General features: G+C 39.7%; 1 protein-coding gene across 3 annotated transcripts in view; it reads right to left on the reverse strand.

Annotated features, from left to right (window-relative positions):
- Window positions 1–910: 910 nt before the first annotated feature.
- hipk3a (homeodomain interacting protein kinase 3a) overlaps window positions 911–12,181 on the reverse strand; it is a 37,367-nt gene continuing 26,096 nt past the window's right edge. Inside the window, exons 7-16 of one of the 3 annotated variants that reach the window (XM_065291681.1) lie at window positions 9,375–9,537; window positions 9,173–9,296; window positions 8,847–8,968; window positions 8,573–8,688; window positions 8,324–8,485; window positions 7,554–7,853; window positions 7,021–7,167; window positions 6,665–6,930; window positions 5,576–5,757; window positions 911–5,393 (exon numbers count right to left, since the gene is read on the reverse strand). In XM_065291681.1, the coding sequence (XP_065147753.1) occupies window positions 4,971–5,393; window positions 5,576–5,757; window positions 6,665–6,930; window positions 7,021–7,167; window positions 7,554–7,853; window positions 8,324–8,485; window positions 8,573–8,688; window positions 8,847–8,968; window positions 9,173–9,296; window positions 9,375–9,537 (2,005 nt within the window). In that variant the 3' untranslated portion in view covers window positions 911–4,970. Of the gene's footprint in view, window positions 5,394–5,575; window positions 5,758–6,664; window positions 6,931–7,020; window positions 7,168–7,553; window positions 7,854–8,323; window positions 8,486–8,572; window positions 8,692–8,846; window positions 8,969–9,172; window positions 9,297–9,374; window positions 9,538–12,181 lie in introns of all 3 variants that reach the window. The other 2 variants (XM_065291680.2, XM_065291682.1) reach the window with 2 other exon arrangements.

The following is a 12,181-nucleotide window of genomic DNA, read 5'->3' on the forward strand; positions in this document are numbered from 1 at the left end:
GTTTAGTAACATTAATATTACGTTCCACAACTCGGATTTAGGATATTTTCTACGTCAGAGTCGTAAGTAACGACTGAATTAAATAACATTACAACTATTTAATAACATTTAATGGTTTAATGTTACTATATACTTTCATTGTTACAGTTACACATGATTTAGTAACATCAAAACATTTAGCATTAGGGTTTAGTAACATTAATATTACGTTCCAGACAACTCGGATTTAGGATATGTCCCACCTCAACCAGGAAATGATGTCTGGAATGTGACTGAACACTTAAAATGTTACTAAATCACATTAAAATTACCTAATTAAAACGGTATTTACGGTTTAGGTGGAATCCGAGTTCTGGTATATAAACAGAATTACTTTTCATCTATGCGCATTTGACCTTTTTCCATGTTTATCAACCAATGAAATTGCTTTATTTTAACAGGTGACTGTTGCATAACCGGAAGAACCAACATCAAACGCCGAAATCTCTTGAAATCTGGCCGGTGTCGAGCGCTTTTTAAATCTAATTCTACGCCTAAACCACACATTTCGCAGGATTTAGGCCGTAGATTTATACAATCTAGCCAGAACAGCAGTTTTCATCCAAATCCTCCCCTCAAACCCAACATCTCGCGAGATTTAGGCCGTAGCTGTATCCCATCTAGTCAGAACTGCTATTTTCTCAAACCCAACATCTCGCGAGATTTAGGCATTTGCGGTATCCCTTCTAGCCAAAACCGCCATAAAGCGACTTGTTCATTCCGCGTGATGGCGCAGTTTCGTCGCTTTGTAAAAGACATGTTTACTCAACTTTCCTATAAATACTAATATTCATCAAGCTAAAAATATCAAATGCTCATCTAAAATAAGACATCTTAAGTACAGAAATAAAACAAGGAAACAAACAGTGTGTGCCCGCAGCAATATATATTTTTATTCAAAGTGAATTTTAACAATACACCATAATTTCTTTAATTTGACACTCACCAATAGTCACCAGGAAAACCCGCTTTTTGTGACAAAGTACATAAGGCTTGGTCACATATAAATCACTGAGAACTAGAGAGAAATACGACCGCAAACTGTAAGAGACATTACATCCAAAAAAGTTTCCCAGTCCTCATATAGTGAATATTGCACAGTGCAGTGGCTACATGGCAAACTAATGTAGCATAGAAATCAAAAGCAAACAGAAAAATCATAAAGCCACAAAACTCTACATATATGAAAACAGTAACAGTTCAAATTTAGTAAATCAAGTCTGTTTGCTCTTAAGTCTAAATATTACTTGATAACTTGCAGTGAGATTTAACTTTTACTAAAATACAAAGAGTTAAAAATCGATCTAAAGCAATCAAACCCAAATCTTACGGCAAGTGTTACACAGTAGCACATATGACAAATGCAACCCTGAATCAACGGTACAAGATCTTCTAAAAGAAAAAAACTCATTACAACAAATAAAAATCATAATAAAAACAACAACAACTAAAACTGTTTGGTTTGAATGTGTTTTTAAAGAAATTCACCTTTAGTTTTGTTTGCAGATCCCTCTACAACTATATCATTTTTGAAAAGTTTCCATCATGTGAATTAGGTTGGGTTTTGGTGGACTTTGTAAGAAAACGGGTCATCTCTGACCTGGACATTATTATTGAAATGTTTAACTGCAATGTGTCTACGCCACAAATTCATACAATTATAAAACACACCCTTGAGTATTTTAAGTACTCATCTCTAGTGCTACATGCTGAATAAAATCACATTTCTGATATAGGGTGAACCAAAATATATTACATTTTTGAAACAGGCCATCCCGAAGCAATAAACTTTGTTAACGTCACATCATGTCAAACGAAACGCGATGGTTAATTCATTCAATTTTACAAATGTTTAAATATTGTGGTGAACCATAAGTTGACGTTTACATTCACAGTGTATTTATGTAAAGCTTCCCAAATACAAGAAAACCGTGTCTTGGGTGTTTAGTCAGCATAATAAGAATAATAACAACAACAATAATAATAATCCCTGATTTCATTTCATTATTGTATCTTGTTGTTGGTCATAAAACAAACAAATGACCCCAAAAAGTGACTGAATTTGTTTCCCCACAATTTAAAGAAACATCCATTTTCATAGACATCTTAGACTGCATTGCATACTTGGTGTATGACTACCGAGTTACACTGAAACACCAACTTGCTATTGGTTATCAGGTTATAACGCTAAGGAGAGATCTACTTTTAAGCAACTGGTCGGTAACAGCACTTCAGTTTCAATTATCAAACACTGATCAGACCGTTCCCTCGTCCTTTCAGAGCAAGAGAACATGAAAGAGAGGCAGTGTTTGTAAAAGGGATATAAAGGTCTGAAGCACGTTTCAAAGGCACTGGCGCAGTGTTGCTCTTTTTCAGAGCGAGGACTTTACACGCCCATACAAACATCAACAGTAAGACGCTGTTCAAAGCAGAACACGTGGCCTTATAACTCTTACTTTAACAGTCTTTCTGAAGTGGGAGCTCAAACACATGTTTTTTTCCATTTATACCTGATAAAACTTTCTGTATATCTTCATTATTTCGCATTTGGGGGTGTGGTGGTAAAACAAAAATGATCAATTATAAGCGATGTAGTTACAGAGATGAGACACAACCCAAACCCCAAAATAAGGCTAGCTTATCGCAAGTGCTAACATCTTCACTGAAATTAATGTTGTGGTGAGATAACAGAGGATCGTATAACACAATTGTTTTTTATATAGATACCAAAAAAGTTAAATCTATCCTGCAAGCTATGCTTTAACAAAATGCAAATATACGTACTAAGATAGATATACACCAATATGCATCTAATACGTAAGATTAGCCCCAAGATAACGACAGATAAAACACTGATGCAAACAAAACGGAAAAGAATACAAACCCCACACGCGCACGCACACACACACACACACACAACCCCCCCACCCACCCCCCAAAAAACTCCATTACAATACAGTAGTTACAATGACACTTCATAAAAAGAAAGCAAAAACAGAGAGAGGCATTAAAATGCTTCTGATGCCAGTCAGTACGGTAAAACCAAACAAAAAACCGCACTTCTATTTCAAGGTATAATTAGACATATATATATATAAAAATAAGTAGGCTAAGAACAAAGTTAATCATCTAATTTCACAGCTATTATGAAGTGGCAATCAGTATATAGCAGCTTATCTATGATACATTCAAGAATAAATGAAACAAAGTCATATAACTTGCCCAAAAAAGCTAAACATCAACCTCAAACATTTTTACATAGATTTTTTTTGTACGTTAAATACGGCTTCGTCTACTCTACATCTGAGGACTACGCTAAAACAGTAGCTACTCTGCTTAAGAAACGAAGTACTGTCTTTGGTGTAGCGAAAGCATAATTACGTGACAGCAAAGGAAAACAAAACGCACCTATACGTAAAAACTCAAAAAATTCACACTAAAACGAGACCGAAAAAGCTATTCTCCCTGACGGAATGTACGAAATAAAAACAGCCAGCGTCAACGAAAGCTAAACGATGAAAAAATAATAATCACATGCATCTACGAAGAAAATTGCACACGGTCAAACTCTCGTCTTATAAAGCACTGAATACTCCAGCAATGATAGACTTACAGTTGGATACTAAATACTGAAATTTCTGCACGAAGCAAACGTTAAACCATACAATATCATCACCGAAGAGCTATCTGCAGTGTACGAATCCAACACCAACAACACTTCTAAGTCGAAAAATAAACAGATGAAGAGGAAATAAAATCGACACCCCAAAACTATGGATTGTATTGCAGTTCATTAAACAGTGTAAATACTATTAGAGTAGAAACAGATTATCAAATAGGAAAGTACTCAAACGATTTCTGTACATAGTTCATTCGTATAAGCTTCTGCTACAGCGAAGCGCGCATCTATCTCTGCTACCATCATCTCACCGCAAAATACCCAGCACGCACTTAATCATCTCTAAGGCATTTAACGAAATTTCATCCAAATTACTCCATCGGTTATACAAAAAGGTCATTTCATGAGCCAAAAAATATTAATAAGCAATCGCACGTCAAAATCATTTACAGTGATTCTAATGTGAGATGTCGAAGAACAAATGAAACGAATTCCTACGTCACTCGAAAGATGATTAAAATAATAATAATAATAATTACTGTGATGCCGAACCTAGAGATTACGTTACGTATGCTAACGCTAGCTAACACACCAAGCACAAAATTATTATTAATCTATGAAACAGCCCTAAATATAAAAATCACGACAAACGATTGAAAATTTCAAGTGCCGCAGTCCTGTACGCACTGCAAGTGGGACTCGGGTTAATCTTGCAACGACATGTATTTTAAGGCACTGTTTATTGAACCCAGGATTCAATGCAGCAAGTCATACAACATATACACAGAGGTTTAAGAGCAATGGTTCGCAGCCATTCCTCTCGAAGTCCAGTACTGGTTTTTGCTCATGCAGAGACGACATGCAGTGTGACAGAACCTTTTCAACACCGGTCTTAACACTGAAGAGAAAAGGCTACTACGAAAATACGGACAGATAACACGAGGGAGTCTCGCACGCACGCATGCACGTGTGTGTGGCCTTGCCACCTGAGATGGCGATGGCTTAATGAAAAACTTACTGTGTCTAATACGCACACATCTGAAGGCAATATCAAAACATCTGGGGAAGTGATGACAGGCGATGATTTGCTGCATTCCAGAGGATCTAATGACTTGGGGTTTGTCTTGTATCAAATGTGCAAAAACACATTAAAAGGGAGTTTCTCTCATTTTTGTTTTATTCTCCATGATATCTATAAAGCTTGAATATTTTAATTGCATCATCATTGTGAAACTTCATAAGAAAACCCCATGGGTTATCAAGTGTTTTTAGTGCTGGCTGCGTGCGCGAGGCTGTCGCGGGCTCCAGCAGATCAGATGTACGGGTACTGACTGAGTTTGCTGGGGCTGAGGGGGAAGCCTGCGTAGACGGGTGACGCCACGTAGGAGTGCGGGGGAAAGAGGGCTTTGAACTGCCCCTGCGGGAGCAGGGTGGGCGACGGGAGCAGCCTGTGGTTGATGCCCACGCTGATGCCCTGGTGGTGCACCAGGCTGTAGGCGGGTTGCAAGACAGGCCGAGGGGCCGGCGGAGGGCACGGCGAAGGCAAAAGATGGGCCACGGGTCCGGAAGGCGGATAGGAGAGGAGTGGCGGCGGGTGGCCGGCAGAGTGTGTGGGGCTGCCGTGGGGAAGAGGGAAGGTGGGACCGTGCACCGTGGGATGAATGTAGGCTTGCGGCCTGCGCGGCTGTCGGTAGTTGCCGTTCCACTCCTTGTGGCAAGAGCCGTAATGCTGGACCTGTAAAAAAGATAAGTAAAAAATAATCATTCAGTGTGAATTAAAATATAATATCTGGAATGTTTGTTGGAAGCATTTTATTTGATAAATATTCGTGCTATCAATGCATGCGAGATCAGTGCTATCAACTTTTAGGAGTTCATCTGCATACAGATGTCCTCGAAGCTAATAGACAAACTCACAGCCACTTTTCCAGTTTTGATTTCATAGAGAAGTAAGAAGGACAGAGAGACCTGGCCAAAGCCTGGCGCCTGTGGTTGGAATGAAGAGTTGATTTTTTGCTGGCGCGGCTGCGTTGGTGTGGAAAGGTGGCTCAGTCGTCCTGGGCCGCAGCGACCTCTGGACTGGCAATAAGAGTCGAAGACTGCATGTGTGAGAAAACAGAAGAGGGCACAAAATAAGTCAATCATCGAGAAGATCAATGCATATTAGCAAAATATGCCAACTGCAGTTTGGCACAGGTACTGCCTGTTTGTATGAAATTTGCAAGACGTCTGAATCGCCTGCTAGTATTCACATGAGATTCAGTTAAAAAACAAAATTAGTTAAAATCAAAACCAACAACTATGTGAAGTTAAAAAACACAAAATCTTTTAATAAGGATCTACCAACTTAAACCTGGCAATGCAAGTGAAACCTTAGATAGCAACGTATCTAAAATAAACTCTTGCCAGACTTTCAATGGTCACCCCAAAGCAAACATGTTGCTTTGGGAAAGGTGCCAAGGAAGTCAATAACAGAACAGATACGCTCAAAGAGGGATACTTCTCCAAATTAATAAAAACTGAGGTCAGTCAACACGCAGAATTAAATAAATATGGGAATGAAGGGATCATAGGCATGAAGAAAAATGCAAGAGGAAGGAGCTCAAACCGAAAGGGTTTCACTCAACACTGGGATATGTCGCGCACAAGACACGGGGTCACCGTGCGCGTTATACCCATAATCACCTGCGATAGCCTCTGTGACAACTTCCTGTTTCTCTCCTATGACCTGTAAAGTAGACATCGACTGTGACTTCACACTAAAAAAAACTTTCGTGTTGTAGGAATGTTGTATGAGAAGCCACTTTTTATAACCATAAACCACCAGGGGAATCTACTCTTTGGGGAACCACACAAGTTTCACAAAACTACTAGATTTGAATAAGCAGCAACCGTAAAACCGCTGCGGGACGAAGTTTCACAAAAAACTCGCTATGTAAAATATGAGCTGTGGATATAAATAAGATGCAAATGCCGCTTGAAACAGCTGTACAAGTGGGATCGTACCTGTGCCAGCTGTGTGCTGCTCACTGTTGGGATAGTGATTATTATTCAGCACTCTCATCGGTGGCACCACCACGGTCCTCGCCGCAGGTTTATTTTGCCTTGTTTCGGGGTGTCCGCACCTAGCCTGGGGTTTCTGGTTTTGATTCTGATTGGTCAAAAAGCGTCTTTCAGGGAAGGGGCTGTCATGTGGGCCTAGGGAGGAGTCTGAAGGTGGAGATCCATCTACCGTTTCACACCCACTTTCATGGCCATCGTCTTCTGATATACTGTGGTTAACACAAGGATAAAAATCGCATACATGAAATGATCATCTGACTCATTTACACAGTCAAATCAATTCTTAAATATTTAAATACCTGCTGGGTCTTTTGCACGGCGAGGGGCTGGATTGTGCCGAGGCTGAAGAGCTGGTGCTCAGACTGCTATCAGGACTGCTAAGTGAACACACTCGCTCGATGTTAAGAGAGCCCGTGCATGCCTCACAATCTGGACTGCCTTTACACCTGCCACACACACAAATGCATTATAAGGTTTCTTTATCCAAAAACAGCTTTAGTTTAATTTTACACGAGAGAAAAAAACTTCAGTCTGTGCTTAAAGACTTTATAAAAACAATACATGTCAACCTAAACCAACCTTACTTAATGTTAAAGGCGGGGTGCATGATCTCTAAAGGCCAAAGTTGATATTTGAATTCAGCTAAACAAACACACCCCTACCCCAATGGAATCTGGACCTTCTTTTGATAGACCCGCCCCACACATACGCAACGATGTCGCTTAGTAGACATGCCCCTTACTGCTGATTGGCTACAAGTGTGACTTCCTTTACAAAAGCGTTCTTTAAAAATCACACACCCCGCCTTTAACATGCCTATGGCTCAACTCACTTATTAAGAGAGCATCTCTGTGCTTGTTCCTCCTCATCCGTGCCGCTGCTTATGCTAATGACGCTGACCGCTGGGCTGGGTGACTCTCTAATGGACGGTCTCTGCTGATTGGCTGCTCCTGCCTTACAACAGCCTTCGATGTCCTCCGCCGGCTCTGGTTCCTGCTTCACCTGGGACTGCACCTCTCTTTCCGGAGAAATCCTCTGCCTTTGCGGTTCGGCGTTTGTCAGCCTGTCCGTCGTCTTTGGTGATGGACACACTGAGGGCTGTGTGTCCGTGTAGTGCGACACTTTCATACTTCTAAACAAAAAAAAAAATCAAGCACGTCTTTCAACTACAATATTTACAAAACGTAGACGTTTGACAGATCAGATTTAATCTAAAGATATTCAGCTTTGCATTTGGGAAATCTGTTCAGACCTCTTGGAATAGGTCCAAAATATATTTTGGTAACACATTTTATGTTTTAAACATTTTAATAATGATTTATTTGTCACTGCTCTGTAGATTAGTGGCGCATAAATTGTGGAGTGCACAATGCAAGAGCGCAAACTCATTACACGAGAAAAAGATTTATTAAAGCTTTAAGCATTTAACCTTGAAGGACCACTTTCAAGTGATTTATTAAATTAAATTTTTTTTAAACAGCATAAGCAAAATAGCTTCAGAAAAGATGAGTAGTTTGCATCCCTCCTTACAAGATTTATAGGCCTCATTAATTAAATGCTAGGTGGTAGAGACAAAGCCAATCACTTTAGGCATTAGCTCACCTGTTCTGACTGGGTTTGCTTCTCTTGTTAGAAGCAGACTGAGGCCAGACAACATGCGCGATGCCAATGTTTATTGGCTGATGGGCTGACACAGCCATTTGGTTGGGAACAATAGGCTGGGGCATCACAGATCCGTAATGGCTACTGTGTGGCCGCACTTTCCTAAATTGGAAATAAAAAATGTGTTACAAAAATGTAATGGTGTCACATCGACATGTTTGCGAATCAGGTCCTTAATGTTGTTCTTACCCCCAATCTCCTCGCCTCTGCGGTCCTACGACCACGTCGGATGCCAAGCTCGTAGCAGGTGGTGGAACTTGTTGCCAAGTTGGCACCAAGATCTGTGGAGTTCTGTTGGACCACGGCTGCTAAAAGGTTGAAAAAAGATCACGTTGAATCTTTGAAATGTAGTTTAATATCTACACCTATGTCACTGGATAAAAATGCCAACACATTTTGGCTGAATTAGCGCTTGGATTTAAGACGTATTGAGCAAGTCGTATCTCATAAAAAAAGCCCTTACTTGTGCTATAACTCCTGGTCTCATGGGTAAGGGCTGGATAGCTGGGGCTTGGGTCACCAGAGGAATTGTGTTGTCCATTCTGACAGAATAGCCTGCAGGCTGACCTGGATTTGAAGGAATTCCTGTAGACACAAAAATCTAATTAGTCCCATATAACATTTGAGAAATGACTGTGACAATTCAAATTCTAGGAATTCTTTCTCCTTAACCTGTTAATGATTTAATGTGAGATGTTTTTGTCCTAAGCTTCCTAGAAACTAAGCTCATGACCTTCTCATTGCTATACTAGTTAACTAAATCAATATACATCTTATTCAATCCAGTACCTTGAAGGGTAGGAGGGCAGAGAATGAGAGCCTGCTGAAAAGACTCGTTACAACCAAACTGGGCACTTCCTGTCTGGATGGGAATTCCAGGATGCACCACCGGGGGAGCAGATGGAGGCAGAGCCTAAAAGAGGGAGCAAATTGATCAGTTTTGAAAAATATTTTAAAAGTCCACGAGTGTTCTCAAAAAGTGCCATTTTACCTGAGAGTGGACAGATGGCATTTTGTTGAAGGCGACAGTGATGTTTGGAGCATTTGGAATTGCCACAGGTTTCATGAGAGGAGGAACTTTGTTGCGGTTGAGTGTGTCATATAAGCTGGTTCTTGAGTGACACGCATCCACGATGTGAAAACAAGACTGGACACTACAACAGAGAAATAAAACGCAATTCCTGAAGTATGATATTATATATACAGTGTATGCAAACATATTATTCAGTGTTACTATTTATAAATCATACTTATTTAAATCTTAGGGCCGATTCACACCGGATGCGTGGCGTGTCTTGCGTGTCTGCCGCATGGCAGCTGCGTAGCGTTTTCTATGCATTTGCTTACCAGAATCGTTTTTGACGCGGCCTATTCTGTATACATGTATGTTTCCTATTGATAAACTGACCTGAAAGTGTCCGGTTTCAACTACAAAAACGTCACGTGATTTGGTCGCCCTTGTTCGACGTATGGAAATTAACTACCTAATATAGGCTTCTTCATGTTAAACATGCATATAGTGATTTGATTACACAAAGACTTTCGTTCTGTACCCTGTTGACAGATTCAATAGTTGGAAATAGGTTTTTATTTACATGTCTGCATTTATGTCAAACAACGTCGTGTCAAATTGACATATAAACCACTTTTTGTATTCTATTTTGTCTGGAAACGCTTCCAAGACGCTTGCGTGTGGCGTGAAAAATAGGCGTCGGTCCAATTCCTAGCATGCACGCGTTTTCGGTGCGGCTTCAGCCGCGGCTGACATGTGCGTGTCATGCAGGCGGTGTGCACGGTCAAACCTGCTAACATGGGAGCCTAAATAAAAACGGACACGCCACTCAGCTGAGACGCTCATGCCACGCATCCAGTGTGAATCGGCTCTTAGAACCAAAAGGATGAATCCCATTTTCTTGTTAATTGAAAAACGATTATGTAAAATGTCAACAGGACGAAGCAACAGTTTAGTGAGAAAACAAATTTAAAATATTGGTCAGTTTCTAAATAATAAAAGTATTAGCGCATCTACTTATATTTATACATAAATAAATCTGTTTTTTTACTGATGCAATATGTTCGAAACGATGCAAATTGCTAATTTGTATCCGATGCACAGTTTTTTAACCGATGAATCACATTATTAACTGTTTATGCCAATGCACAGAGCAAATCTGGGAATCTTCCCATCACTATTCTGTTGTGTTTGTTAGCTTCTATCAGCTGTAGGGCAAGCAGCTCGTTTTACTGCAGATTTGTGTTGCACTTAAAATGCGTAGCAATTACAGCGTAGTTTCGATACAGGTGTCCTGATGTCATTAGCCTTTTGTTGTGCTAATTGTGAAGCGGTTTTCACACAGAAACTAGAAAGTGTCTGGATGCATACTATTTCTTGTGGCTTTTGAAGTATGCACGCGTTTATGACATTTGTAGTATGTAAAGGCCTACATTTGCAATCTGGTCTAATATTAGGATATAATTTTTAAACATCTATTAATATGTAGGATGTGCCAATACTGGCTTCATTCTTAAAGGGATATTTTACCCCCAAAAAATTGACATTATTAATTCTTTCGCCGCCAGCATTTTTCATGATTTTCACAAAAGTTTAATGCCTTCCAGAAAATGCTTCTTTTCAAATATATAAATATACAATATAAGAAATAAAAGAACAGACCCTCTGCTTTCAAACAAAAAATCAGTTTCATCCTACCTTCATGTGTTCTGTTTTTATCACCTCTCAAATATGTGTAGGTTTCATCAAAAACACAAAATTTTGATCAAAAAGCTGAGATAATTCCATTTTTGTGAAGGACTTTTGATAGAGATCAGATGCAGAGCGATCTTTAAAACATACACGGACATACAGCTGTTTGCCCTAGAGCAAAACTTCCGTTTTTTATAAGTTGCGGAAGACAACTGGTGGATAATAGCGGTATTGCAGATTGACGAGATAACTTGTCAATGGTGGGGAAAGAGTTAACCTTGTGTTGTTCTAAACCTGTAGGAGTTTCTCTCCTCTGTTTAGTACAAACAAAAATATTTTGATAAATGATGTTAACCACACAGTTGGAGGCACCCTTTAGTCTAATTCTGACTTATTAACACAGTTAAATAGTTGGATTACTTATGGTAAACATGGGCAAAGGTTCAAAAAAAACATTTGGACGTATGACCGAGTATTGTTTGTGCCAAATGCACTTCGTCTGGGTTCGTAAAAGGTTTTTTTTTCAACTACTGAACATGTTGTGTAAACAGTGCAGGAAGTACAGTGGAAGTCCTTATATGGGCACTTTAACCGGAATAGCACAAGCACATACCAACCAAGAGCTGACACGAAATCAACGTCACAAAAGAAGTGTGTTGTTGTTTGTGAGGGATATTAAAGCTTGTTCAGCTTCCCAAAGAGCCCAGACTTATGGAAACAATGGATGTACCGTAGTTTGTTTATCCGGTGTGGAAGCGGAATTGTAAAAGTGTGTTCGTTTAACAGTGGATTTCGTTTAAAGTGGTAAAGTGATAAAATAACCAGGTCATGAGTCACAGATGGTTAGTAAAACAGCATCAAATGTCCATTTTGTTGGCAATTGGCACGTAAGTGCATATAATGTAAACCATATGTTGCGAATCATAAGTTATCCAGAGATAGTGGGATAATGTTTTGTTGGCCTGCTTGTGACTCGCGTCGCCCGTGGTACGCCTCCAAGAGGTCTGCTTTTTTCGGAAAGTAGCTGTGCAGGTGATCTGTCTTTTATAAATCTGATAAGATTCCTACTATAGGTTTTCATGATTAACATGAGA

This window comes from Paramisgurnus dabryanus, chromosome 23 (assembly GCF_030506205.2).
Source record: "Paramisgurnus dabryanus chromosome 23, PD_genome_1.1, whole genome shotgun sequence".
NCBI lineage: Eukaryota > Metazoa > Chordata > Actinopteri > Cypriniformes > Cobitidae > Paramisgurnus > Paramisgurnus dabryanus.